Below are 24,810 nucleotides of genomic sequence, written 5' to 3'. Positions count from 1 at the left end.
GGAATTCCCCTATATTGTTTAATCTTATCTTCACTTTGTCACGTTAGGTTTTCATACTTTTACATCAATCAGAATTGTATATGTGTTACTTACCACTCTAGTCTTAAAATAGAGTTAGATACTACAGACAGATTTTTTAGCAGACCAAGATTTAAAAAATCATTTCGACTAAATTTTATTTTATTTTATTTTTTTAACTTTATTCTTTGTGAAAGTTTAGTTTTAACGTACTTTTTCACTTTACCATTGTTTACAAGATCCTGTTACAATATTTATTAATTTTTTAGTCCCAGAAATCTAATATTCCTGTACTGTGTGCTTTATTCTTGTGTTCTTAAAGATAAACTCCCAACTGCTCTTACTAAAGAGTAGGTGGGGATAAATTAGGGCAGAAAATATTGGTTTGGCCAAAAAGTTTGTTCAGGTTTTCCGTTACATCTTACAGAAAAACCCGAACGCACTTTTTGGCCAACCCAATAGAACACAACAAAGAGAATGTCTAGGAGCTTGATATCTAAGGGTGGTAATGATCAATTACTACCCTTACAGCATCTATTACAGTAATGATCAATTACTACCCTTACAGCAACAATTACAGCATCTAAGGGTAGTAATGATCAATTCCAATACCTTTATTCATTCACTTTTTGAGTCTACCATGTACACATTCCTTTCCACTTTCCACCAATGAACAACACTGGAAAAATTTAATAAACCCTTATTGAAAATCCAAAATATTATTGCATGAAGGAAAGATAGGGTCTATTAAAAAATATAGCTGGTCTTTTGTGTCAGTAAAACCGAACAAGGGTTTGAGAGATAGCAGAATAAAAGCCTGTTGGAAAGGGGTGATGGTTAGGCCACAGAATAAATGTGGGAGACAAGGGAGGCCTAAAAATTATGAGGATAATTTAGGAACAGTATATTTCAGCTTTTCCTCGTATTGCATTTCTATAAATTGAATCCTAAATTAGATTGTTTTAAAGAAGACTGTATTTTTCCATAGGAACAGTGTTATAACTGGTAGTTTTGTTTCTGACCAAGGACCCAGCATTAAAAGCTTAGATATACTTTATTTTAGAATAAACTTATAAAAATTAAAAAATTAAGCTCTGGCTCATAAAGTAATTATAAATCTAGAGGGAACCTCAGAGATTACAGAATTTAGCCTGTCCATTTTACAAATGAGGGAATGGTGACTTTTCTAAAACCAGGCAGCTAATTGCTGAGGGCAGACATCTTTAGGCCCTAATATAGAACTCTTTCTTTATATTGCATTGCCTTCCACCAACGCACTATTTAAAGGGCATCACTGTACTGCACACACTTCTTACACAAAAGATACCAGAGAAAATATAAAGAAAATAGAAAGATGCCAGAAAAATATGAAGTATTCTTTTTTTTTTAACATCTTTATTAGAGTATAATTGCTTTACAATGGTGTGTTAGTTTCTGCTTTATAACAAAGTGAATCAGTTATACATATACATATGTCCCCATATCTCTTCCCTCTTGCATCTCCCTCCCTCCCACCCTCCCTACCCCACCCGTCTAGGTGGTCACAGAGCACCGAGCTGATCTCCCGCCCGCTGCTATGCGGCTGCTTCCCTGAAGTATTCTTAAAATGTAAAATTAGCATCATACCATAGAGTTCAATTAGATAAAAAATAATAAACTAGCTATATAATAAGTATTAGATATTTAATTCCTTAAGTTTTAGTAGTGCTTTCAACTCTACATGGAGTGGTTCATGTCCCTTAAAAAAAAGAAGAAGTTTTCTACCAGGAAATGTTGAACAGTGGTTTATTTGTTTGGTTGGTTGGTTAAACTTTCCTCTAGCAAGGAGAAGTATTCTAAATCAACCTATTTATGATTCTCTCCTAAGATACTCATTGCATTACTGATCATTTGTTACCATTACTGATAATTTAATCACTTTCTCCCCTCCAGTCCCACAATTACAGACGTCCTTGCTCTCATGTGGGTTAATACTGACCTTGAACACATAAACACAAACACACATGCCTCGCTTAGTCACTGCATATGAGGAGTATTATTGCATTTGAAGATTATATAACAGTGGATTCTCTGCTATAATGAACTCTTAGTCTCTTATGTGATGAGACAAAGATTGAATGGTTAAAACTCTTAGAAAATCTGAAATTATCTATAGTTTCAATCACAGTGTTCATCAGACTTTCCCCAAACTGTTCTAAAATAACAAAAATTCCCTCATTTAAGTTTTAATTTATTTTCTTTCTACATTTATGCCAAGACTTGGGTGACAACCTGATCAGACATACTTGGTTATATTAGATTCAAGACCCTACATTAAAGAGGTCTAATAAATACTTTATTTCTAAACAAACCAAGAGAAATATATAAAGAAAGGATTAGTTAAAATGAAGAGGCACAAACAGTACAATAGATTTGAGTTGATTGTGTGAAAAAAGGGAAGATGAGGAAAAGACAACCAGGCATTCACAGAAGAGGAAACTTGAGTGGTGAATAAACATGAAAAATATTCAACCTCATTAATCAGGGAAATACAAAGTTAGACCATAACCATTTTTCAACTACTAATTGTAAAAAATAAAGAAGCCCAACAGTACCAAGTGATGGAATGGATGTTGGATTAACAGTAACTCTTATATAAGTTTCTGGAAAACAGTTCAATATTATAAAGTTGAACATTCACATAACCTGTGACTCAACAGTTCTATTCGTACATATGTACTCTAGAGAAACTCTTACACACATGCACTATGGAAAATGTGAAAGATATTCATAGCAGTATTGATTGTAATGACAAAAAACTGGGAACAATCTAGATAGACAGGAGAATGTAAAGACAGAGGGATGTGACAAGTGAGGAGTACACACATAATTGAATAATATTGATGATATTGGTAATGTTCAAGTTTTGAAGTTGGATGGGGCTTTGTAAGTTTTCATCTTATTAATCTAATTCTTAATTTATATATATATATATACACACACATATGTTACCTATATTACTTTGTGTGAATATAAGATTGCATAAAAAATAAAATAAAACAGATCTGAATAATCACAAACTGGATTAATTGGCTCCTGATTAAGAAATAATTTGCCTGAATTCTTCCATAGTCATTTAGGAGACTTGTTCAAATGTGATAACAATGTCAGATCACCACTAAATTTTATAAAGCATTATGTTCTGTTTGCAGAATGCCTAGCAGATCTTAATGTTCTCACTTATCTTTTTCTGATTGTCCTTTTTTTGCCTTCAATCTTTATTCTTAAATGCAATATTGTCTATAGCCCAAGAGGAGGTAGGAAAGGAAAGGCTTCCTTACTTTCTCATACTCTCTTCACTTAATTATTGGAAATTAATTTAAACCAAAATAATATATTTCATCTCTGCCTCCCATCCCCCATAGGTGATCCAATCATTAGTATATGTAGAGAGCAGGATCCAAAGAGCAAGCCAGAGGAGTTTGACCTACATTAGTCTCTGCAGCTTCAGGTCTTTATGATATGACTTTACTACTTGATGGGTATTGAATTTTAGGATATAATATAACACACTCCAAGGCAAAAACAATTTTGTATTATCATGTCACTGATATATTCCGTTACCATATGTAATAAAAATTAATAGTGCTTTTGTCCATTAAACATTTGAGAGGTGGCAGAATATTTTTTAGATGCAGTTGTTAGTTTTGAAACATGAATGACTTGTATCAGGAGGCTATCATAAATGTAAACTTTCATTCTTTGTATAGGTAAAATCATCTCTATTGATACTAGTTCCCTGAGAGCTGCTGGCAGAACTGGCTGGGAGGATTTAGTGAGGAAGTGCATTTATGCTTTTTTCCAACCTCAAGGCAGAGAGCCATCTTATGCCAGACAACTATTTCAAGAAGGTAAGGTTTTTCTCTCTCAGCTATTTTCATTAACCTTGCTCTTTATTAATATTGAATAATTTATATAGAATTTATGGCTTGATAAGTATTTTCTCCAAATTACAGTTTTTGCAATAATCAGTTTTAGGAAGGAAGAAGTGGGTAAGCAAAGTAATTCATGAGTCGATCCTGAATTTTGGGATGCACATTTTAAAGAACAGGATATCATGTGGTGGTCACTCACTCATTCATTCATTCATTCATTCAGCAGACACATATCAAGTTCCTCACATACATAGAACACTATGTAAGGTGCCAGGGATACAGTGATGACAAGGCAGGGTTTTGCCCTCCAGGAGCTCAAAATCTGTTAGGAGGATATATGACAGTTTTAAAGATCAGTGTGGCCTGGGCTATAAAAGAGGTATAACCAAAGAAGAAAAAAATTAATTCTGACTTGGAGAATCAGGGATGGCTTTAGAGAGGAAGTGATATTTTTGTCTGGCTTTTGACGATCACTCCCAGCAGAACAGGCATGTCAGAGGGCTTCTAGATAATACAGATCTATATCATGCATGTTTACTTCATGACTGTTACAGTACCTGACTCAGGTTGAAGTTTCAAGTTAAAAATATGTCATATGAAATTATTAATTAATAATTGAACAACTGCTGTGTCATAGTAAGTACTATGGGAATATGAAACAAGTATATTCCCTGCCCTTAAGGAACTTAACAGTATTATAGGAAAGATAGGGAAAATTAACTGAGAGTGAAGGCCAGAAAGTTTGTAAAGATTCAGAGATAAGGGGTTCTGATATATTTTAAAATATTGTCATGTAATTATGGTAGCCTAATACACCTTTCCCAGTGTAATTTATTCTGTAATCTCTAAGTAAATAGTTTGTCTGGAAAGAGACTCTTTGTATGGCTGTTCCTGAAAAACAATTTTTAAAATATTTTTCATTATTCCATCACCTTTCTTAATTTTAACATTTTCCCGTTAGGTTTCTTAAGTTTACAGATGATTTTCCATTCATTCCATTTTAGGTCAGCTGCTTCCTAATGGTATGTGAAGGAAGCAGCTTGATTTCTTTTTTTTTCAGGAAGCCATCTGTATGAATCTCACTAGTCTGTTTACTTCTGGGACAGCTTCCGAAAGACTAATGGTTCTTCAGTTGGCCTCTTACTAGACTGTTACCATCCCCAAAGGTAGTATGTCAGTGGATATGACCGAGAAGTTCCCCAGGCAATCCTGAAGTGCAGTCAGGTTTGGAAATCATTACAGAAAGCAGTTAATGCCATCCGCTGGTTGCAAACTTTGTGACTCCCTCTACCAGCAATAGCACTTGACTTTTGCGTAAGTGGGAGACTCAGAGCACTGTCTTCACTCATTGCCTAAAATGCTGCAGTATATGATACTCTTCTCTTTGATTTTTGCCTTAACTTTATAAGTTGAACCTTCCAAGGCTTTCCTTAAAAGACTTTCAATTTTATTTGCCTATAATTTATATACATTTTGGCCAAGGCAAAGCAGGTCTAGATTATTGTCTCATTGTCCAAATGCCTAGGCTGCCCATAGATGTGATTGAGCCGTGGTTTAAAGTATGTGTTTCTAAACCATTGGAATTCTCTATAAAATAGATTGATTAAAGTGTAATGAATAACTAACCTATCATTAACATATGAAGTGAAACAATTTAGAGAGAAATGTAAAGAAATATAATTCAACACCTCTTCTCCATTACTCATGTCTTAATGTCCTTTTCTTGTACTTTTTTTTAGAAAAAAAAAAAAATTCCTCAATAGAAATAACTTTTTTCTCAGAATTAAATTGCCCAGAATTCACATGACTGATTCTAGTGTTTTGGAGATTCTGGACAACTTGGCAAACAGCGTTCATGAATTGAGCACATCTTTTTCTTATATGTTATATTCAGCAGTCAAGTTATATTCAACATCAAGTTTGAGAACCACTGGTCTATCAAGAATGGAGAGAGATGTAAATAGCATTTGCAGTTTCCTTGCTGCCTCTGCACTTAGGGACAGTGTGAAAGAATGAAACAAATTATGCCACTCTATCCTCGATTTTGTGTAAAACTTTTAAAAAGTAAAACCTCTACAGTAATTGATATTTAGGCAAGAAAATGTGTCCTCCATCTGTCTTTTTTCCTGCCTTTAACTTACCTTTTGAAGGCAGCAGCTGGTATAAAATCCTCATAGGCATTAAAAATTTAAGTTCTTACTTTTTAAGAAATATTACCTAAATATGTGGCTTGCTCAGTGTTTAATTGCAAGTTTTCATTCTTGGACTTTGAAAACGAGATTAAACGTTAGTATTTGTGTGAAAAAAAAAAGATTTAAGTTCTTAGCTTAGTTTTTCAGCTGCTTCTGACAGACAGCTCACGGCCTGCTTTTAAAGGGTGTTGACCATTTTATTTTCCAGAATCAAATTTGAAAACACATTTCAGCCAAAGAATATTGTGGGAGCATTCAGGATGAACTAGATTAAAGCAGTTGTTCTCCATTGAGACTTGGGGGGGAATTGGGTATCAGGACCACCTGAGGAACTTTTTAAACTGGGAGGAAGTTCATGAAGGTATATAGTTTAGAAAAGCTTCCTCAGTTCTGTTCACTTCAGAATCATTCTTTTAGAGAAAAGTCTAGGTTAAATGCTTCCCTAAGGTCCCTGATAAGATTCATTTGGGGCAGCTGTTAAACCAGATTTCTGGACTCCACCCACACTACTGAACCAGAGTCTATAGTCTAAGATGTTTTATTACAGAAAAGTTTGGAAAACATAAACATAGGTTCCACAAGATATTAAAAGCTATAACTAGGAAATGATGTTTCATGCTGAATTAAATATGGGAAATACTTCAGTCTCCGACTTTTGGGGATTCATAAGACATATTTAAGGTATTTAAGTTTCTGGGAAGTTCTACAATAAAGGTTCATGTTTGACTTTGTTACCCAGACTTATTTTTCCTCAGAATACTTCTTCCTGTAGCACATCTATTAGCACTTAAGGAGAGTAGTAGTCATGGGAAATGTTGGGCTAGATAGCCTAGAAAAGTTTTATGAAAGTTCTATTTACCTATTAACAGTAATGTAATGTAATGGATCGTTTCTTCTCTTTGAAAGATATCCATGATACATTATTACATTAAAAAGTAGGCTAAGAAAGCGTGGCATATATAGTAAGATCTCATTCTTGTATATCTATTTATCCAATAATAGAAGGCTAACAAAATGTTAACAGTGGTTATCTCTGAGTGATGGGATTATACAAGTTTATCTTTACTTACTCTTCGTTCATTTCTCTAGTAACTTTATAATCACAAAATAAAGTTATTTTCATTAAAAAAATCATGAGACAGTTGGAAGGAGTTTGTAGTATCAATAAGTTTGGAAATGTTGCTATAAAACGTAAGTTCCCATATGAATGATTAACCAGAATGTCCATGTTCTATATAACAGAGTTAACTGAAAATCTTTTTTTTTTGTCTAACTTTATTAAAAATATTTAAAATATGAGTTTATTTTCCTTTTTTAGAAATTTCGGTATACTGAATAGAGTTTACACATTGGTGACTGAAAATCTTAGAGCATCTAGGGGTAATTTTTTTTTCTTTATCTTAGTAACAATTTTTAAATTGCATTTTTTCTGCATATATCTAGGGAAATATCAAAAAGAAAGAGAAATCTCTGCCAGCATTGATCTGTAGTACCCTGCCATACGTTTTAAACCTGCCCAGTTGGTTAACATCAGTAAGGCATGCTTGTTGAGGTTATCTCAGCACCAAATTAGGTGGAGTCAAAAACCCAAATAGCTCTACTTCTATAGCTGCTATGACCAGAGAAAACGGTTTCCTTTGCTCTGTTTCCTGGCTCTGTTGAGGCCTACTCTGGGGGGACAAAAGCAAAAACGATTGCCATTTTAAAGGTTCTTTGAAGAGTTTCTGGGGTGGCAATAATACCACATCAATAACATCCCTCCTCACTAAGTGTTCTAAAAATTTTAGAAATGGACACAGGAGTCAGAGATCAAAACCTGGCAAAACTAAATCAGGAAACAAACCCTGGTAAAACTAAATCAGAAAACAAGGTCAGGACCTGTGATCAAATGAAATTCCAAATAGTTTTGTTCAGGCACAGATCTTTCTTATGGGGAAAATTTGGTGTGTAGAACAGACGTTTAACCAACCAGTTCTGTAAAGAATTATGGCTCCCATACTCATGTCTTAATTCAGAATATTAGATTGTTATATAGGGTTGAAGCTATTAGTATAAATGGTATCTTGGGATTGGCTGAATGTGAGTGAGTATGACTCAGGACATAGGTACTTTGGAAGCTGCTTATTTGTAGTTTGTTTTTTCTTTGGTATTTATTCAGGAAATATTCATTCAGTACCTGCTATGTACCAGGTTCCATGCTAGATATTATCTCACAATAAACTGGCTCCATTTTAGTGACAATGGGCAAAGGTTAATTTGCATTATTAAGTCCTAAACTTGTAAATGACGAAGTCAGAGTTCAAACCTAAATCTGATTCCTAGGCTTTTATTCTTTTCATTGACCTGTGCTGCCTTCCTTGTGCTGAGTCTTATTCCACACCTTATTATCCAAAATAAATAATCTAACTTCAAAACTTAAAGTGTAATAATTTCCTGTATTAAGTTAGAAGAGATTCCCCAATTTTGGAATTTTCACTAGTTTAGATGTAGTCCTCCAAGTTAAGGCAGCATAATTACCAAAGGACTATTGATGGTTCTGTAATCCACAGTATCTTAATATTCCCATGTTAGCCTGAGTTTCTAGTTCTTTCTCACTTTAAAAGCATCGTACAATTTCAATGGAGAGTGGAAAATAAGAATGGGACACAGTACTAGCCCTTATGTTTATTCTACCTGAAGAAGAAAAATAAGTGTATAAAAGGTTTTCTACCTCCTATTCAAAGAGATATAGAAGAAATGTTTATGAAACAATGAAAAATAAGATTGGAAATGCAAAATGAAATCAGATTATATGGAGCTGTACTGTCCAATATGGTAGCCACTAGCCACATGCAGCTATTGAGTACTTGAAATGTGGCTAGTGAGACTAAGGCACTGAATTTTAAATTTCTTTTAATTTTAAATTTCATTTGTCACATTAATTTGCCACATTATGAAAGTGGCTGATGACTACCATATTGGACAGTCAGCTCAGTGGTGAAGAGCCAGAGAATGTTTTCCAGCAGAATGATCCTAAAGCGCAATAAAGTGTGATGAAAAAATAGACAAAATGGCATAAGCAAAATAACGTGAAATATATTCTGTGTCTTATCTGGCCATTTATGTATCTGTAGCTTTCTCATTATCCCAGGTTAATAATTTATCTTAAAGTGCCACTTTTTTGTTGTAGTTGTGTTTTCTAAAATATATTATCAGAAGATATTAACAGTTGGGAATTGTTAATATTTTTTTAAGGTTTTGTCAGAGCAAACATTTAACTTATATCCTTACACAGAAATTATCGGTTTTCATTAAAGACGTTTTCATCATTTATTATTTCACTAGATACTAAATTTCTCCATGTGTTATATTTGGTAAATGTGCCAGTGATTTGGCTGAAATTGCCAGATGGGTAAGGAATCCTTGAAATTAACTTTATATCCTGGTTTTGGTACTTTGGGAGATTTATGTATGGCATAGATTTACAGCAGATTATGCCCTCTTCAGTTTATATGGTATACCCATGGCAATAAAGTAGAGCCTGCCTTCTCTTTACTTAAAGTAATATGTAGCTTCAAAAATTATTTATCAGTTGGTCATTTTGTCTTTCTCATATGTCTTTAAAGTGTGACTGAAGCCCTTTCTGAAATGTCTTTGAAAAATAGGACTAACGTTTATTACAGGCTAAATTATAATAGTCATTTGTGGTAGTAACCCTTGTATTTCAGTGGATATGATTTTTAACCTTGGTATAGCTGAGTCTACCTATTAAATCTTTCTTAAAAAAGAATTCTATTGTATTACTGAAACATCAATGACATTTTCTTACTTAGTAGTCTGGTATAGCCTTTACATATTTCATAAATATTTACCAGTAGAGTTAGAATTTTATCTGTTGTTAATAAAACTTTAAGAAAAAAGTAAATCGTGTTGTTTATACAGTGATTTGACTGCCTTAACCTAATTTTTATTTTATATTAGTAATCAGTGGCTTTATCTTAATTTGCTTACTAAATTAATTCAAACATCAAAAATAATATATATGACTATAATAATTTGACAAGTGGGGACCTTATCAATTCACATTCCTGAGTGAAAAATTAAATTTGAATTTCAGTTAAAGAGCTCTGCAAACTAATCAAAACTTAGAGGATGAATTTTATAGTATATTAATGACATCTCAATAAAGCTGTTTTTAAAAATCAGCCAGCCAAAGGTGGGGGGAGAGCTTGTTAGAGATAATACTGAGAATGAGAGGGGAGAAAATTACTTCTTGGTATTTTTTTTTTTTTTACAATTTTTATTTTATTTATTTATTTATTTATGGCTGTGCTGGGTCTTCGTTTCTGTGCGAGGGCTCTCTCCAGTTGCGGCAAGCGGGGGCCACTCCTCATCGCGGTGCGCGGGCCCCTCATTATTGCGGCCTCTCCCGCTGCGGAGCACAGGCTCCAGACGCGCAGGCTCAGCAATTGTGGCCCACGGGCCCAGTTGCTCCGCGGCATGTGGGATCTTCCCAGACCAGGGCTCGAACCCGTGTCCCCTGCATTGGCAGGCAGATTCTCAACCACTGCGCCACCAGGGAAGCCCCCTTCTTGGTATTTTTAATGAACCCTTAATAAATTTAAGGAGCTGCCCCATTATAGGGAAAGATTAAGGTTGATTTTTTTGTGGTTTGTGGTTTCTTCATAATCATAACTTCTGTGAGGAGGCACCCATTCAAGTAGGACTAAATTAAAACTTGTCATCAGATTGTATATTTCACCCAGAATCATTTTCCCCCCTCAGATATCTGCTTTATCTGACTGTATTTTGAGTCTGAGCAGACAGCAGTTGGAAGGGCATTTAAATGAAATTCTAGGTAGAAATAAGGCTTGGTAACTCTCCTTTGCCCAAAGTATAAGTGTCAGAATTTTAACTAGGTTTCTCTTTTGTTTGAAACAGTGATGACTCGTGGCACTGCCTCCAGCCCATCCTATAGATTCATATTGAATGATGGGACAATGCTTAGCGCCCACACCAAGTGTAAACTTTGCTACCCTCAAAGTCCAGACATGCAACCTTTCATCATGGGAATTCATATCATCGACAGGTACTACTTATTTGGAGAGCTTCATATGAAATAAGTCAGTTCACATATCTCTTCTTAGAGAAAAAAGTTTTATATTCTTGATGGCGAGAAAACAAATTTTAAATTAGGCATTAAACTAACATGATGAGTATATAGTTAATATATCCATACTGAGTTTTATAGTTCTGTCGCCTAACAATAGCTTTGTTGTTTAAAAAGGGAGACAGGAAAGGTGTGGCTGAATATATGCTTAAGGAATAAAAACCAAAAATGTGGCTAAGAATTTCCAACTTTCCGTATGTGAACTTATGGTCTTATAAAAGATTTGAGTTTATTAGTATTGTTATTTTTTAATTTTAAAAGTGCTTTATTTTCATTAGGGCAAAACTCAGTGGCTCCTGAGTTCAAGTTGACAGTTTATCAAACTACAAATTATTAAACTATCCACTTGAGATTTTTTGAATGTCATTGCCTCTTATTTGTTCTCCTCTCAAAATATGTTTTGCACTATTATATATGGTAAATTCATGAAACCATTCTTTTATCCTATGAATTATTCAAAATCCTACATTTACAACTATTTAAAATTTAGCATTAAACAAAAGCAAAGACATTTTCCCTCACTTCATCTTTCTCTCATCTGATATATTTGCTTATGGGAACATGGTAATACCAGTCACAAATCTGTTGTCGTAATTATGGATTTGAGTAAAGAACTTGATGAAAATCTGAATTCAGTATTCTGCATTTTCTAATTTTAGTTTAATTTATGCTTGTGAGTGGAATTAGCACAGTTCTTTTTTTCATATTGTGATTTCTCTTTCAGAACATCTGCTATGTCTGCATGTCACCCTTTTTAATTTTTACATCAGTGACACAGTATTTTCCTTACCCAGTCTTCCTCTTTGGAGTTGAAATACTTAAAAGCTGTAACAAGGGAGTCATAAATAAATACTTTGTAACCAGAGAGGTGTGGAAAGTTTCTCTTTTAACTAAAAGTCATATGTAGTGTTAATTATTTATATGAAATTTTGAAAAGTTTAGAAGTACATATATTGGATTTTTTTCCAAGGCCAAGAAAGGTTTCTCTCCCATTTAACTGAAACCATTATCATATTTACAGGGTCTTAAGCACTATTGCCTATTAAGTGATGCTAACATTTCACAGTAGTACTAACAGTCCACTGCTTTTCTTAAAGTGATACAGAAGCTTTTTACTTGATAGTTTGCTACATTAGTGAGATTAATGGTCTTGTTTTATAATATTCATCATAAAAATATTATAATGGAAAACAGTGAAGATCTTTGAATGTCTTTTCCTCCTCTAGGGAACACAGTGGTCTTTCTCCTCAAGATGACACTAATCCTGGAATGTCAATTCCCCGGGTAAACCCTTCCGTCAATCCTAGTATCTCTCCAGCTCACGGCGCGGCCCGTTCAGCTACATTGCCACCATCCAACAACAACGTGGTATCCACCAGAGTAAACCGCCAACAGAGCTCAGACCTTCATAGCAGCAGTCACAGTAATTCTAGCAACAGCCAAGGGAGTTTTGGATGCTCACCTGGAAATCAGATTGTAGCCAGTGTTGCCTTAAACCAGGGACAGGCCAGTTCCCAGAGCACTAATCCCTCTTTAAACCTCAATAATTCTCCTATGGAAGGTACAGGAATATCCCTTGCACAGTTCATGTCTCCAAGGAGACAAGTTAGTTCTGGATTGGCAACAAGGCCCAGGATGCCAAACAATTCATTTCCTCCTAATATTCCGACATTAAGCTCCCCTGTTAGCATGACAAGTACTGCCTGTAATAATAGTAACCGATCTTATTCAAACATCCCAGTAACACCTTTACAGAGTATGAATGAAGGACCCAATAACTCTGTTGGCTTCTCTGCCAGTTCTCCAGTCCTCAGGCAGATGAGCTCACAGAATTCACCTAACAGATTAAATATACAGCCAGCAAAAGCTGAATCCAAAGATAATAAAGAGATCGCGTCCATTTTAAATGAAATGATTCAGTCTGACAACAGCTCTAATGATGGCAAACCTCTGGATTCTGGGCTTCTGCATAACAGTGACAGACTCTCAGATGGAGACAATAAATACTCTCAAACCAGTCACAAACTAGTGCAGCTTTTGACAACAACTGCAGAGCAGCAGTTACGGCATGCTGATATAGACACAAGTTGCAAAGAGGTACTGTCCTGCACAGGCACTCCCAGCTCTGCCTCTGCTAGCTCTTCAAGTGGTTCTTGCCCTTCCTCTCATAGCTCACTGACAGAGCGGCACAAAATCCTACACCGGCTCTTACAGGAGGGTAGCCCCTCGGATATCACAACTTTGTCTGTGGAGCCTGATAAAAAGGACAGTGCATCTACTTCTGTGGCAGTGACTGGACAGGTACAAGGGAACTCCAGTATAAAGCTGGAACTGGATGCTTCAAAGAAAAAAGAATCAAAAGACCATCAGCTCCTACGCTACCTTTTAGATAAAGATGAGAAAGATTTAAGATCCACTCCAAACCTGAGCCTGGATGATGTAAAGGTGAAGGTGGAAAAGAAAGAACAGATGGATCCTTGTAACACAAATCCAGCCCCAATGACCAAACCTGCTCCTGAGGAAATTAAACTGGAGTCACAGAGCCAGGTAGGTAATTCCTTGCTTCACAGAATGAACATTCCTAGTTATTTTTTTATTTTCATTTATTTTATTCCATCCATAGACCGTATTTGGATTCAGGCTATGTTTTGCCCTATCCCTTGGGCATATATTAAAAGGTTAGTTTCGATGGTTGAAAAATTACAGGATGCCCTGAAAAGTTCTCTTTGGAACCTTGGAGGGCAACAATATTAATGTGGCATTCTAAGAAAGTAGTTGTTTCTTTCTTTCTATAAAATCAGAGTTCACATCTTTGGAGGTTTAAAAAAATACCTTCCCTGCCCCCTCCTCCCATCTTCCCACCTATTAAATCCAACTCTTTCAGAATAGAACCTAGAAACCTGTATTTTAAAGACACTCCCCAGAGAACTCTGATATGTAACTACATTTGGGAACCTCTGATGTAAATGAAATGAGAGAGAAATGTGAGGAGGTGGACAAAGCTGCCTAGTCTGGCTTGCTTTGCTATTTAATTTCCTTTGAAGCATTTTTAAAAGTCTTTTTCCTTCTCATCTGATTCTAACTGCCCTCAATCCACAACCCCCATCAGAATAGGGACTTTGAGTATTCCAGATAGCAGGGTATATAACATGCCCTGAAACAAAAGTAAATAAAAATAAACCTTTGCATAAATTGTTATGGATCAGGAACCTCTGTGTTGAGGCTGGGGTAGGGGTGGAGTGAAAAGTAATAGGCAGCTTCATTTATTGAATAATTGCTGTGGACTCTGAAGGAATTTAAGAAAAAAAGAAAATGTGATTCCTCCCTGCTAGGAGCTTACACATTATTTAGATAGAATATAGACATACGTGAAATAGCTGAAAATGTATTCACATAGCAGTTTATTAATAAGACTCTTCATTGTGAAACAAGATTCACACTTAGTACGTATAGGTCCTACAGTTTCTTGAGTCAGCTTTATTTTCTGCCCTCATCTCACAGAAGTCTCTCTCTTCCCTCAGGCATACTGCATTCTAGGCACATGGAAGCCCTTGCCACTCCTGGGATAAGCCATGTCTCTTCTAAGCATCTTCTGCCTTGCTCTCCTTTCTATGTCTGCTGAACTTCTACTCATCCTTCACAAACAATTCAGACATCATTTCTGTAAAGCCTTCCCCAGTAGCCTTAGTTAAACATTCCCTTCCTCTCCACTCTCATAGTTCTCTGTGTTGTCTCTATTGACTATAACACTATTTGGGTTATTTCTTTACCTGTGTGGTCTTTGAGAAGGCTGTCTCTTGGTACAACTAAACTAGTGCTGTGTTTCTAAGCTGAAAAACAGCTTTAAATAATAACTATGTTAAAACTCTCATGCTTTAAAATTAACTTTAAAAGTAACAGCTTTATAAGAAAATACCATTGTGTACAATCTTGGCACATCTGTTTTAGTGCACATGTACATGCATTTCTGCTGAGTTTATACCTGGGAGTGGAATTGCAAGATCGTAAAATATGTATGTGTTCATCTTTAGTAGATAATGTTTTCCTAGTGTGTGAGAATTCCTTCTAGTTGTTCCATGTCCTTGTTAATACTTGCTGTTGTCAATCTTTTAAATTTTAGCTGTTCTGGGGTCTGTTTAGTGATATTTCGTAGTTTTAATTTGCCTTTCCCTGGTAAACATTTATTGGTCATTTGGATATCTTCTTTTGTAAATAGCCTGTTGAAGTGTTTTGCCCATTTTCCCAATGTTATATTTTTCCTATTGACCTGTAAGTGTTCTTTATGCATTTTGGGTGAGTCCTTTATTGTTTATATATTTGCAGATATCTTCTCTATGCTGTGCCTTGCCTTTTCTTTCTCTTAATGGTGCTTTTTGTTGGAGTGAAGTTCTTCATTTTAACGTAGTCCAATTTGTCAGTTTTTTCCTTTATTGTTAGTACTTTTTGCACATGCCACAAAAGACATGTTCAAAAATAGTCATAGTAGTTTAACTTGTATTAGCCAAAACCCAGAAAAACTCCCAAATCCATTACAGTAGAATTTATAAATATATTGTAGCATATTCATACAGTGAGATACTATTCAGCAACAAAAACAAAATGATCTACTGCTACTTGCGACAAGGTGTCTAAACTTCAGAAATGTAATGTTAAGTGAAAGAAGCCAGACTTCTAAAAAATACATACATGTAATTCTGTTACACAATCTAGAAGGAAATTTTTGTTGAAGTAAATAATGAAACCCAAACAGGTAGACATTTTATGTTGATGAATTATCTTAAGGTAACCATAGTGGAATAATACTGTGAAATAAAGGTCAGTTTTCTCCTGTGCATAGCCAGAGACAGATGTAGGAATTCCCTACCTATGCTAGAAGATATGTTCCTTATTCTAGTAAGTCCTTAAGTGGTAAGTGACCTTTCTGGGATCTTTCAAGCTAATATTTATTAAAAACTTTCCCAAACTTTTAAAAATTATTTTTAAAAACAGTGTATGTTTTGCACCATCATAAAGTAAGCCATTTTATAAAATTTTGAAAAATATGACAGAAGATAATCACCCATGATGCTATCGTCGTAACACAGTACTCTCGATATTTCTTTCCAGTTCAGTCTTTTTCCAGTGCATACATTTTATACCGAGATATAGTAGATAAACACTATGTGTATGTTATCTTATATCCTGTAGTATATTAATATCATAAGCGTCCACATTTTGTTCCAGTGTTAGGTCCTGTTATTTCATTGAGACCCCAATCTTTCTTTCTTCTTTCTTCATTCTCTCATAGTCACACTCAATTCATATAGTTTGAAGGAACAACTTGTTTTCTACATTGTTTCAGGTGAAAGTGTAGAATATATTTCCTCTAACTTTGGTTTCCGTTCTTAGTTTACAGCTGACCTTGACCAGTTTGATCAGTTACTACCCACGCTGGAGAAGGCAGCACAGTTGCCAGGCTTATGTGAGACAGAGAGGATGGATGGTGCGGTCACCAGTGTAGCCATCAAATCGGAGATCCTGCCAGCTGCACTTCAGACCACCACTGCCAGACCCACTTCCAGGCTGAATAGTATGTGTTGGGGACAGAACTTCATTTTAAATGTTTAATGATAATATGGATTAGTGCTTTGTCTCTCATCATTATTGCACAGACCTTTTGTTTGTTGAGAGTGAAATATCTTTTCATTAATGCCACTCTTAGTAATACACAGTTAACTTTCAGACATATGAACTTCACTCATCCTGTCTATTTTAAGTTATAGTATAACCTCTACTTTTTTGTAATTGATGTTAAGGTGAGTAGTTGATGTTAAGGAGAGCAATTTTGTGTTCTTACCCAAAACATTCCATAGTAGGACTTTCAGAAATATAATATTGGATCAGATTATGTTTCCCAAAGGGTCTTCCTTGAACACTAGTCCTATGAAAAAAAGGATTTTGTGCTAACATACACTGGGCAAATGCTACGTGACATATACACCATTCCTCTGTTAAAATTCCACAGTGCATATTAAAGGTTTTAGGAAGTCCTGTGTTAGATGAACTAGTTTATATATTTTAAAAATTGTTTTGCTTTATCTTTGTGCCAGTTTATTGTTTTTTAATTTAAAACAAAATTTTATACAATTTTTAAAGTTTACACTCCATTTACAATTATTACAGAATATTGACTATATTCCCCATGTTGTACAATACATCCTTGTAGCCTGTCTTACAAGTTAAATTTAAATTTAATTTAAAGATTTCTTTAACCCAGCATTTGCCAAACTTTTCTTGATTATGGAATTCCTTTTCTCAAGTAATACATATTACCCCACAGAATGAGTTTTTCATGGGGCACTGTTTAGGAGACATCTATGTTGAAATAGGTCATGACTCCTCTAGCGCATGTTAGCATTCTCCTACTTAAGAGACACTTTGAATAGTATACTTACAATTCATGAAGATAGTTTTCACCCATCAAATTTTGAAGTTGAAAAAAATAGTGGTGATAATTCCATTGTGTGAACTTGAAAGTAAAGGAAACTAACCAGCTCACTTTCAAAATTTGCCTGTCCCTCTTCTAATGGGACCAGATGTGGGCCTTGTTTATTTCAGTCTGACTACAGCTTTTAGCTGGCATGACACAATTCCCAAAAGCTTACCAAGATTTCCAGACATCTGGAAAGAAAAATCTCAAGTCATCTCTGACATTTTTGGAAGCAGTTTTTCAGCTGACCAGAACACTAGATGAGAGCAGGAGCCTAGGTTCAAGTCTCATATTTCCCGTTTATTAACGGTAATACCTTAAGCACATGAATTTTCTGAGTCTCATTCTCTTTATCTGCAAAATAAGAATTAGATGAAACAACTTCAGAAGTCTTCTAATTGAAATAGAGATTCCAGACTCTGGGATATCCGGCACAGTTGGGGAAACAATGAGGTGTAAGTCTAAGAGGAGATAAAATGAAAGTCTGCATATTGATTGGTTTCATCCTCGTCCTTCCCCTTCCAATGTGGGAGACTGGAGGGGTTATCTCAGGAGATACCAAATGGCCAGAAAGAAGATGTCTGGATATTGGTATGTATGGGGAAATCCCTAAAGTGCAAAGGTCATGCTACCATCTAAGCATCCAACAGTGAAGGCTACCAGCAGACACAAGCCTCACACTGAGCCCAACCAGTCAGTGTTTTAGAACACTGTATCTGTTTAGAATAGACACAGCCAAAGATAATCAGGATGTTGAGGGAAGTCTGTAACTTGAAAGAGAGCAAACAAAACAAGGTCGAGCTTAACTTTTTCTTCCCTGCTTTCTATATGTCTTTTGGTCTTTTTGTTCTTTCTGACAGCTTTTCTCAGCTTTATTTTCTAATATTTCTCTTGCAATTAAAAAATTTTGGATATCTAATTTCCAAAAATTCTTTCTTGCTTTTTGTCCCTTTTTTTCTTCCCATGTTATTCATGGATGAAATATCTTTTCAAAAATTTTTTAGTCCATACACTCATTGTATACTTCCTTTGCATACTCTTTTTTTGTTTGTTTGACAGGTCCTAGAAGATATACTTCAGCGAACAGGGAGAAAACCAAAAAAGAAAAACTTACAGGGTCCAGGGGAAACAGGATCTGAAGGGAAGTCCAGGAATGATGAGCAAGATTAGAGAACAACCAGTGTTGATTGGAGCAGGGGGCCTGAGTCCTCTGGAAAGGCAGCCTCCAAGGGAGAAATTACATTTATGTCTTTGAGTTTATAGGAAATATTAATGATAGATTTATGTCAATAATGTTGAAGCATCCAAAAATTTCTCCTAGAAAAGCAGGAAAATGAAAAAAAATAAGATAATTGTTAACTCCAGAAAAAAGAAATCATGATATAAGAAAGGATGTTTGAACATAGTACACGACATGCCTTAGCAGTGAGTAATATTTGTGTAGTCGTAAGAATCTAAATATTAACTTTTTATTTTATAAAGAACTGTGATCTCTGTTAGGGAATTGAGGGCACAGGAGGTAATAAGAGAGGTGATGTGAGAGAACTAAAACCCCATCTATCATGATGGGGAGTCAGAAATCTAAAATGGAGATATTTTAGAAATAATTAGGCAAATGCTAAAGAAAACAGCTACACAAGTTGTGAATGGTTGCCTCTGTTGAAAGGGAAATAATTAAAGGATCGGAAGGGGCAAGACAGGAAACTGCTTTTATTCATAATAGGCCTTTTGGTCCTGATTTTTAAATTTATGTATATGTGTTAATTTGATGAAAATTAAAGTTAATAAAAATAGAAGGGGGACTTCCCTGGTGGTGCAGTGGTTAAGAATCCGCCTGCCAATGCAGGGGACATGGGTTCAAGCCCTGGTCTGGGAAGATCCCACATGCCGCGGAGCTACTAAGCCCGTGCACCACAACTACTGAGCCTGCACTCTAGAGCCCGCGAGCCACAACTACTGAGCCTGTGTGCCACAACTACTGAAGCCTGTGCACCTAGAACCTATGCTCCTCAACACGAGAAGCCACCACAGTGAGAAGCCCACGCACCTCTAGGAAGAGTAGCCCCTGCTCGCTGCAACTAGAGAAGGCCGCGTGCAGCAAGACCCAACGCAGCCAAAAATAAATAAATTAATTAATTAATTAAAAAAAAATAGAAGGTGTCTTCTAGCTCTACAAGTCTGTGAAAGTAGAGTGTTTTTCATTCATAATCTGTCTTGAGGCAAATAGCTCTTTTTTCTTTCTTGAGATTTCCTTCCCTGAATACAGCTCCATGTATAAAAGTTTGTAAATAGGCCAGAATCTGTTAAACCCTGTGCTGTAGTATTGCTGAAGGCCAGAAGCATAGAGGGGAAGAAATTGAGGTAAATGAGGGGAGGGTGATAGCTGCAGACAGTGTTTACAAAGTTTCCATACCGACAAGAAAAAAGGTTTCAAGAGGCATAAGGCTAAGGAGACAAGTTGGACAGGAGAAAGGAAAAGATAACAAAAGACTGGAGAAGGAAAAAGAAAGAAAAAAAGATGAGGACAAAAATACGATAGCTTATAAAGGGAAGAGAACAGCCTCTGATTCTCTGCCCCCTCTAGCCTCTACACTGCCCACCACTACTTTTCACTAGAGCCAGAGTCCGTTATCCAGTAGCTGATTCCATGTCTTAACCTTGTGTCCAAAGGTCTCACATAGGACAGTTTAATTATCATAGTATTTCACCACCTGAGATATACCTATTAGAACTTCTGGATCTATCTGCCATGTCACTTATCTTTTCTGTCATACTTTGCACTGTATTCTGAGAGAGTCTCTGGGCCAGATTTTCTGGATCAAAACTGAATCTTCAACCATATCCATTCTGCTCTTCAGTCAATCTATTGAGTTCTTTTATTTGTGGCGATCACGTTTTTAGAAATTTTTTTTCATAGAAGTCTATTACCATTTATGTATATGATAGACTTTTAAATCTGTGTGATAATAAATTTAGCATATTACTTTAGGGCTCATCTATTTTCTGTAACAACCCTTTTTCCTTCAAAGTTTCTTTCTTTCTTTGTCAAATTTGCTATCTTTCTTTTCTGCTGTTGACTTTTCTTGAATGTTTGGTAAATCAGGGCTGTCTGTCCATATATACTGAAAAAGACCTAGAATGAAACATCTTGGTAGCTAGAGTGTTTCTTTAGCTAAAGTGAGAGGCCTTTTGCTCTGGCAGTGAATGTAGGTTCTGATTATAGAGGCCCTGATTCTTAGTTGTCGTTGTGAAGGAGTGGGGGTTGGTGATGGGGAAATCCCTTGTGGCAGCCCTCACACCCACTTTGGGAGATTCCCTGGGCAGAACTCCCACACTGAGTCATGTACTCACCACTTTAATCCCATGGGCAGACGCCAGAGTCAGCTGCACTCAGAGCAGGGCCTGGTGACAGCTGTTCAGTTGTCCTTTAATTATCCCAGCAATCACCCATGGCCTGTTCCTTTACCCGCTCGAATGACCACTGAACCTGGAGTTGTTCTAGTGTTCTTCTGAGAAAAACCCCCTTTTTGGAAAATCTCCTCTTTGTCCTGATGTAAGGTTTTTAGTTTAGGTCAATTTCACCATCAGTTTTATCTTTCCATCTGTTTTATCTTTCAGAAATTCTTCATTGTTCTAGTCAGCTGCCATGCTGCTTCTTTTGCCTCTCCTTCAGCTGTAGATTTGTTTTCCCCTTTTAATTTCTTTTGTTTCAGTGATAATTTTACACATCAAATAAAATATAGATGATATATTTCACATTGAACCAGAAATTTTCCTTAGGTCTATTTACATAATGAGGAAACTAAGGTCATAAGTTCCAGAGAAAGAAAACACCCACGAACAAAAACTTGCCCAAAGTTATCCAGTTAGTATATGCAGAACCAGGATTTAAATTTCAGTCTGCCTGGTTTCAAAACACATTGTTTATATGCACACACACACCCATGCAGTGTGACCAAGTGATTTAAATAATTTTGTTAGAAATGTACTACAAGAGCACATCAAGAGACAACTTAGGAGGATGTTGATCAAAATATACATAATGTGCTTTCTTGGCAGTACCTTCAGAACCTCTACTGTGTCCTTTTGACCATCTTTAAATTTCTATCCCTTGAGGGTGGATTTGACTTTTGAAGTTTTGTGAAGTTATTTGGAGCCAAATTTGTTGATCTGAAAAGAATAATACTTTTTAAAACATCAGAACCAAAATTAGATGTAGTTATAAGGAGTCGTATTTTCTTGAAGAACTTGTATACTGGTTAAGACAGTTCTAGAAGAATTTCAAAAATATTTGAACATTGGCAACATCACTGAAGTAAGGAATGACCTACTGAGGTGCTTGTTTTTATGTTCTATGAACATACAGATTCTGAGATGATTATTTTTAAAATATTATTAATCTGTAGTACATTAATAGTGTTCATAACTGTAAAAATAAATGTTTCACATAAAATATTTTCAGTACTTAAAAACTCCATTTTTAGTTTCCTGTTTCTGAGGTTGTGTTTAGTGTGTTCTGGCTATCGGTAGGCATTTTGCTAGTACAAAACTATAATGAATAATCTTATGTAGAGATAGTTGACCACATTTGAGAGTATATCTGAAATATAAATTCTGAACAGAATTGCTGGGTCAAAGGGTAGACAGATTTTGCCAAATGGCCTTTCTTATGCCAGTTTACACTCTAACTGATAATGTTCCTCTTTCTACACATCCTTTCTAATAAGTTGAATTATGCACTTTCTCATCTTTGCCAATTTGATGTGTTTTTTTTTAAGTATCTCAATGTAGTTTTAATCTGTATTTCTTTTATTGTGAATTAGGTTGATCATTTTTCAATGATTTCATGTGACCTGTTTATATTCTCTGACCATATATCTATTGGGTTATTCAGTTTTTATCTTATTGATTTATAGTTCTTTTTGTATAGTAGAGAAATTAGTCAAATAAAACATTGTAACTGCTGTGCATAGTTAACAGCCAAATGTAACACAAAACTGAACCAGAAGTCTCTTTACCAACAGCTGAAGAAAATTAACTGTGAACATCACAATCACTAGATGCTGAATCAACTCTTAGTGGAGTAAAGTGTGCAAAAGCCACTCTCTTGATTAGACAATGCTTTCTACTTTGCAGAAGTTTTTAAATTTTTTAATAATATAAGTTTTTTAAGCTGGAATCACTGTGGCTCATGGGGATATAAAGTTTTCTTTTAACCATGTTTAAAATGGAGAAAATATGATGTTGAGCCCTTTGCTCAGATGATTAAAAAAAAAACAAAACCATTAATAGCTTGATCAAGAATCGCTAAGAGCTTGTTTTCTACCCCCGCTTCAGCTGCCTCTCTCCAACAGAGACTAGTAAATGCAGTAATGGGTCCCTTTAAAAATTACTATTCCTGTCTTGTGTAACATATATACATACTTACTCATGTTTGCAATAGAGACACAAACATGACCAAAAATAGTAGGTTTATTCCCTGGACAAAGAGAGAGAAAGTGTGTATTTCGTAAAACATTCCAGCAAATCCTCGAATTTTTTTTGTAAGTGCGTTTCTAAAGGAAGTCCTAAAGGTTGAAGTGACTTTTAGAATAAAAACCAACTTCTTTTAAGCATACAGCCTATGCAAACATGGCTTTTAATTGAATCAGTGATTGATTTCTTTGGATTTTCCTCCCCTTTTCACCAGATTTAGCACGTGAATCTTACTTTATTTTGAAAATATTTTATCCAACTTGTTTTCTTAACCTTTTTTCCCATCAAGACTACTAAAATGAGATACTGTGTCCTATTACTGAGTCAAATAAACTATCCTGTAATACTAAGTATTGATGGTAGACAGCCATATAAATTTTCTTTGACTCTTAAATATAATTATTTTGTTTAGGTTAGATTTCTAAAATGGAATAAGATTGAAAAATTAATGTGTGGAACAGAGCAATGAGACAGCTTTAGATAATCTTTGACCAACTTCCTGATTGAAGTAATGAGAGGAATTAAGTGATTACTTTCCTATCACCGTTTATTGTTGTTGTTGGTGTTTTTTGTTTGCTTTGTTTTTTGCTTTTTTTTTTTTTCCAGAATCCTTTAGAATTTGATTTCTCTATCATTTGTCATGATAAAGAAGACAAGTTTAATTGCAGGCTATAATTCTTTGCATGTAGAAGTGAATGTGCTTTTATATGGACTCCTATATTTCATTCATACTAAATATTGAGTATATTTCACATAAAAGTGAGCCTAACATGTTTTGTATAGTTAATAATGATCAGTATCCAGCATTAAATAAATCTGGGGAGCATCCTTAAATCTACTTATTCTCCATTCATTAGAATGAGGAATTCTACCTAATTATGTTTTTTCTTAAGCCACCAATGCTTTCTTAGTTTTTGTTTTTGTTTTTAGTTTGCTAGGGCTGCCATAATAGTAAAATACCACAGACCAGTGGTATTTTATTGCCAGAAATTTATTTTCTCACAATCTGAAGGCTCGAAGTCCAAGGTTAGGGGGTTAGCAGGTTTGGTGTCTTCTGAGGCCTCCCTCACTAGCTTGCGGATGGCTTCCTTCTTACTATGTCCTCATGGCCGTCCCTCTGTCTGTGTTGTCTGTGTCCTAATCACCTCTTCTTTTAAGAACACCAGTCATATTAAATTAGAGCCCACCCTAACGACTCTATTTTAACTTAGTCACTTCACGCAAAGCCCTGTCCCCAAATACAGTCATATTCTGAAGTACTAGAGGTTAAGGCTTCAACCTATGAATTTTGTTCTCTTTAGAGATTACAAATAACCATGAGAAATACTAAAAGAAAATAAAGTAATCCTTAATCTCACAACCTAAAATCTACCAAGGATATATAGCCTACCAGCATTTTTTCTATTAATATATATGAAATAGCTTATAAAAACAGAATCATCCTGAACATAATGTCTTGGATTATACTTTTTTTCTTTTTCATTTATCAGCATGTTGTAAATATCTATACCATAATTCATTAATCAATCAGCAAATTTCTGGTATTTAGGTTATTTACAGTTCTTTCCTACTATAAATAGTACAGAAATAAAC

General features: G+C 35.3%; 1 protein-coding gene across 1 annotated transcript in view; it reads left to right on the top strand.

Moving 5' to 3' along the window:
* NCOA1 (nuclear receptor coactivator 1) overlaps positions 1 to 24,810 on the top strand; it is a 258,345-nt gene that overhangs the window by 181,125 nt on the left and 52,410 nt on the right. The window contains 4 exon segments of the mRNA XM_036872881.1: positions 3,768 to 3,908; positions 11,045 to 11,192; positions 12,500 to 13,820; positions 16,662 to 16,842. Of these exon segments, the coding sequence (XP_036728776.1) occupies positions 3,768 to 3,908; positions 11,045 to 11,192; positions 12,500 to 13,820; positions 16,662 to 16,842 (1,791 nt within the window).

The sequence above is a fragment of the Balaenoptera musculus genome, chromosome 13 (assembly GCF_009873245.2).
Source record: "Balaenoptera musculus isolate JJ_BM4_2016_0621 chromosome 13, mBalMus1.pri.v3, whole genome shotgun sequence".
Lineage (NCBI taxonomy): Eukaryota > Metazoa > Chordata > Mammalia > Artiodactyla > Balaenopteridae > Balaenoptera > Balaenoptera musculus.
The sequence above is the reverse complement of the archived record's forward strand: the minus strand, read 5'-3'. Positions and strand labels throughout refer to the sequence as shown.